Genomic DNA, 6,074 nt, shown 5'->3' on the forward strand with positions numbered 1-6,074 from the left:
TTTGTACATCTCACCCACCCCCCCCTCCTCCTCCCTCCCTCCTTCAGAAAAATTCTCTGCTAATGTCCCTCGCTCTCCTGTTCGGGAACTGCTGGAAATGGAACCGGAGACGGCCAAGTTCAGGTGTGTGTGTGTGTGTGTGTGTCTGTGTGTGTTTGTTGGGGTATGTGGGTGGTTGGGTCAGTGGGGTGTGGGGGGTTTATGTGTGGTTGTGGGCATGTGTCGGTCGGTTGGCGTGTGCCTGCGTGTGAGGGGTGGGGAGTGGTATATGGGTGGTTGGGTCAGTGGGGGGGTGGGGGTGTGGGGTGGTTGGGTCAGTGGGGGGGTGGTGTGGTATGTGTGGTGTGGGCATGGGCCGGTCGGTTGGTGGGTGCCTGCGTGTTTGTGCGTGCGTGTGCATGTGAGGGGTGAGGGGTGGTATATGGGTGGTTGGGTCAGTGGGGGGGTGGGGTGGTTGGGTCAGTGGGGGGGTGGGGGTGTGGGGTGGTTGGGTCAGTGGGTGGGTGGTGTGGTATGTGTGGTGTGGGCATGGGTCGGTCGGTTGGTGGGTGCCTGCGTGTGGGTGGGTGTGTATAGGTATGGGTGTATGTGTGGTCTCTGCGTGTGTGTAAATGAATAATATAATGGCTGCTTTTCCTCTGGGTTTCTGGACTTATGATGTAGACTTCAGCATGTCATGGCTAAATGTGATCTCTCCTGATTAAGGCCATTTACCATTTGATTCACCAGTATAGCGGCAGCCTGCTTAATGTGCTGGGCCAGCATCCTATAATGTATGGCTTTTCTTCTTTCTTTTGGCAAATGAAGCATACTGTGTAAGCGTGATGTATCTTTCACATATAAAACATATTTAATGAGTCAGAGAAGAGTGGAGTGAAGGCTCTAGCTCTAACCCTGGCGCGCGTGTTTCTCTAGCCCTGCGGAGAGGACGTACGATGGCAAGGTGCGGGTGACGGTGGAGGTGGTGGGAAAGGGGAAGTTCAAAGGCGTGGGCCGCAGCTACAGAATCGCCAAGTCTGCCGCAGCCCGGAGGGCTCTGCGCAGCCTCAAGGCCAATCAGCCTCAGGTCCCAAACAGCTGAGCCCTGCCTGGACCAGCCACCGCAGGTGACCAGACACCAACCACCACCACCAGTGTATCGCTCCAGTCCTGGAAAACAGTCAAAGATTGGCAAACACCAGTAAAGTAAAATAAAACAAACAAACAAACAAAAAAAAAAAAAAAAAAAAAAAAAAAACAGAAAATAAATGTTCACTTTGGGTTTTACTTTTGCGCAAACACAATCTTTTCTTCATTTCTTCCCCAGCTTTGTTTAATCACGAGAGTGCTTTATTAACATTAGCAAGTGTTCTGAAAGAAAGGTCAGGTCTCGCTTTGTTCGGTTTTCTTTCCGTTTTATTTCTATCGAGGCTCTTTGTTGTGTTAGTGGGTAAAGAGGTTTATGCTTAAGTAGATTTAGATTGTACATAGTTAAAACAAAGGTATAAACTGAATAATAAAACGCTAAATTCCTCAGTCTGTGCACTAGTGCCAGGTTTAAAGCAGTTTAAAACGCTGTGGCAGACGAGCTGGGAGGAGCCCAGGGGCAGAGCCAGTGTTCCTCCATTTTGACATCTGTTGTCTTGAAATGGCATACTTAATCATTATTGCACTTGTTTTATTAGGGTCCGTTTTGTTTAGGCTTGATTAGATTGTGAGCGGTGAACATTTTGTCATATGCACACCAAATCATAAAATATATATATAAATAAATAAATATATAAATATATACATAACCAACTACTACAGGAAATGCGTTTTAACACAAAATGTGGGGCTTTTTTTGCCTTAAAGAGAAAAACCCTCCTTCATATATCTCCTGTAAGATGGATTTCAACATTCCCATTGACTGTAGTGATAGTTGTTTTTGCAGCACTCGAGGATGCATGCTTGTGTAGCTGTGTATTATAAGCCAGCCGGATGGATTATAACAGCATTATAGAGCTACCATATGGCGAGGGAGAAAGAGATATTCAATGTCTATTATGACTTTACGTTGACACTTGGGTTTCAGTAAATGTCTTTTGATACCGAGAACAGTTGTGTTTTCAATTAATGGTCATAAAAGAGCATTAAATGTCTCCCATTGACTGAACTATTTAGTTTTGATAAAATAACAATAGATGACATATCACCTGGGAAATATGCTGCAGATTTTGTAAGAATTGGATACTTCTATAGGAAGCGAAGCACCTTTACACTCTAGTATACGCAAGATTCTTATTAATGTCCTCCGATTGCATTCATACTTCACTTACCAAAGTTGCCACCATTGACGTGCTGTAGGGTTGCATGTGTGAAGTAAACCGTCAGAATTCTGATTTATGGATCTGAAAACCAGCCTTTGTTTTAGTTCAGGCTCATTTGTGACATAGCTTCTTTTGTTTTTTGTTTTTAGCCTAAATGTTTTTTGTTTTAGTATGATTAGGCTCTTTTCACTTGAATACCTCAGTTATTTGCATGCATATTCTTTTTTTTTTTTTTGGTGCTATGTTTTATGTATTAAGCTTGAATTTCTCATCTTTTTTGCACTGTAACTATAATACCTCTTTATTTTACCTTTAAATCTGTTGGTTCGGCTGTCCTTCCCATCAGCGATCAGTCTGTAGAGGTTAGCTGCAATTATTTTTATTTTTTTTCATTTTCCCTTTGATTTAAGCTTGAAGTTTTTGGGGAAAGCTCTGAAAGGCAATTCCCTTCACATAAACCTGAGGTAGGCGCTTCTGTTTAAGCTTAATCTTTCTGTGCAAAGTTGTCTGTGATGGAAAAGGGTCGCTTAACGCTCATTTAGGAAAACCGATTGCATTCTGCATCTCATAAGGGCGTGTCCATGTTGAAGAAATTCAGTTTAAGAAAACCCAACCTAAAAGACAAACCCTCCCAAAAAGAATTAATGCTGTGCTATAAGTTCTTCCCAGATACACACAGGACAACATGCCTCATTGCCTCATAAACAAATGTCTAATTTATTGCTTCCAGAGCCAAATTAATTTAGACAAGATATTGTCCTGCCATGCTCAAAATAATGAATTATAACTTATATGGGGCATTTTTTATTTTTGCATTTTTCCTGGTGAGCTTCTGGTATTATTATATGAAATGCCTGGTAGGACTTTATTCTTGGCCGATATATGGCAAAGTCTAGATGTTCAAGGGTGCTGCTACCTCAGAACACACTGCACTCTGTTCATTGATTCTTACTATGTCTTATTTAGATGTATAAATAAAATTGTGCTTATTCCTGGACAAGACTGCAATTTGACAAATATTTATGGCAGTGTCTCAAAATACTGTAGTCTTTTTTACTGTGATATCCATATTTTGACATATTTATTACACTTTGCACTAAATCAACATTCCCACAGAAGTAATAGTAATGCACTTATCAATGACATATATTTTTGACAGTAGAACATTAAACAAAACAGTGCCTTTTGTCTTACTAAATCCAAGATAAATCTCACGGCTGATTCTTAACGTTTTTCAGCAATCCGTAAAGAGCCAATTTGTGTGTGTGTGCACGTGGGTGAGGAGTGTATGTGCGAGTGAAAGAGAATCGTTCAGGTGCCATACAAATTACTGTGTATTGTTATTCGACAGCAATGTACGTAACATAATCTTATATGAAACCGCCTGAAAACAGATTCAACCGATTCCCTCATTTTTTCCCGCCAATTATTCTGGAAAATATAAAGCAAAGTGGGAGTTGAAACTCGACCGTGCGTTTATCATTGTTCAGGTGACCTTGGGTTGTCATTTGGTCAGTGGATTCAGCTACTGTTTATTGAAATAAAAATATGTATCAAATTTTACATCAAATATGGTTGCAATCTGGTTGCCTTTCCTGAGTTTGAGTTCAGCGACCCTTCTTGCATTGTTTCATGGAATCTTGTACATTTACAACAAGGAACTCTTGTATGTGTGTTTGGGTTTGACGTTTCCCGCTCTGTAACCGCTGATAAAATGATACCACGTGATGACCTCTTGCCAGTGTGTGATGGAAACATCAGGAATGAATTGTTCAGACCTTGATATTCACACTGCCTGTATCTGTACATTTTACCCTCATTTATAAGCATCAGTTTAACATTAATTTAAGATTTGTATTTTATTTTCCAAATCTCACCGCTGGGCAAACCCATCTTTATGTTGGATTATTTTCAGTAATAATTGTTTTTGGGGATTATGTTAAAAGAATGTGAAATCACTTTATGGTGCCACACATGCATACACGTAGTGATTTTGTTTTTCTTTTCTGAGAGAAAGAAGAATGAAAGGACTGTATCACATTAAATTGACATTCAAGCCAGAAAATCCTTGGAATGAACCTCCTCCAACATTGTTTGATAAATAACCATGATTTATCATCGTCTGATTTTTAGATGTAAGGTAGTCCTCTTGTACTTGCTGCAGACTCGATTTAACAGTTTCGTACTGGCGGATAATTGTTTTGTTCTTGTTTTGTTTGCTTTTGTTTGTACATGTAGCACAAATAAGCATTGCACTTGGGCACCATGCTTTACCTCATTTCAAGAGAAAAATATATATGATGCCGTTACGTTTAGAGGAATGACTTGTGGTGTTGGACTTGCTGCTGTTTCAATTGCTGGTATTTTACAATTGTGTTTTTTTTTTGTTTAGTTTTTTTTCTCTTAAGAAAAGGTGATTTAAAAGATACAATGTGCCTGCAGGTTATCATCTGTTAAATACACTGTAGAACAGACGTAGGTGATCTCAACAACCTGGGTTAAAATATACGCATTGTGTATTCAATGATGTCCTGCCTTAATGTGATACTTTGAATATTGTAAAAAATCCCCTCAAAATAGTAAGTCCTGTCACATTAATGACTTAAGTCATCTTCCTTTTTTCAAGGGGGTGGGGTTTCGATTGAACTCGACTTGTTCCACAGGTGGCAGCGGATCTTTTTGTGGAACTCCTCCACCCTCATGCTTTAGGTCAGTGATGTTTTTTTTTTTTTTTTTTTTTGTCTCAGTGAAGCCATTTGTCAGCCACTACAGTTCAAAAAGGGCTGGTACATCGGAATAGCATCACCTTTTTTTCCCTTGGGTAAAGAACATAAGCTAAATTAGAAGGAAAAAAAAAAAAAGCCTTGGATCTCAGAAAATACCTTAAAAACAAATGCACTCATATCAGCAGCAAGTTGCTCTATAGGGAAGCGGGTTTGAAATGTGCTTACGGCAGTGAGTTTGTGAACTTTGGTCCCAGCCGATAGCTCCAGCAGAATGGAATGGGTTATGTATCGATATAAATGGGGAATTATGGGCCATCATATCCTGCAGCAATTTTTAAGGGACATGAAATTCTTCTCATTCATACTGTAACTGTGCTGCAGAGGTTTGCGGTCTGCACCTTATGGATCACAAATACCTTTAATATTCTTTTCTTTTTTGTAACAATTGTAGCTGAATATATCTACAATAAAGTTATGGTATGGTCGTTCATTTATGGCTCTCTGGTTTCTTTTTTGTTTGTTGATTGTTTTTTTTATATCTTGTACTGTTGTGGCCTGATCGTTGGTTGAACGCATGACCCTTGTAGTTACTTAGTTAAGTTAGCAGTTGGAAATGAAAGGTCCCCTCGCCAGCAAAGTCTCTTCAGCCATCCCTGCTGTATTCTTACCTATAGGGTACAGTTGTATTTTTTCAAGAGGCCCATTACCCTGTGATCGGGTTACGAATTACAGTGTATGTCATGAATTTAATGTATGCCATTAAATGTTAAAGACCAGGATTAACTAGGGATTGCTGGGTAAGTAGCTGATTGTTACGTCAGTGTTTTCCTAATATTATGAGTTAACTCGCCGCAGTTCATGAGAGTTTTGGGGCTCCAACGAGACCTTTCTCTGAAAGCACAGCACGCATAGTCACATTACTCACAGGCCTATGTACTAATATGAAGTTGGTATTAAAATATCCATGCATAGATTTTTACTCTCGCTGAGAATTTTTATTATGTGTGTGTGTGCAATTTTATGTTTGCACTATTAGTCTAGATTTCAGTTTGGCAAGCAG

At 40.0% G+C, this 6,074-nt stretch overlaps 1 protein-coding gene across 2 annotated transcripts in view; it reads left to right on the top strand.

Moving 5' to 3' along the window:
* The window catches only part of dicer1 (dicer 1, ribonuclease type III), a 29,315-nt gene extending 23,811 nt beyond the window's left edge, over positions 1-5,504 (top strand). For both annotated transcript variants that reach the window (XM_061238155.1, XM_061238163.1), the window contains exons 28-29: positions 48-123; positions 916-5,504. In XM_061238155.1, coding sequence (XP_061094139.1) covers positions 48-123; positions 916-1,081 — 242 coding nt within the window. In that variant the 3' untranslated portion in view covers positions 1,082-5,504. The remainder of the gene's footprint in view (positions 1-47; positions 124-915) is intronic.
* Positions 5,505-6,074: the final 570 nt, after the last annotated feature.

Source organism: Conger conger, chromosome 1 (genome assembly GCF_963514075.1).
Source record: "Conger conger chromosome 1, fConCon1.1, whole genome shotgun sequence".
Classification (NCBI taxonomy): domain Eukaryota; kingdom Metazoa; phylum Chordata; class Actinopteri; order Anguilliformes; family Congridae; genus Conger; species Conger conger.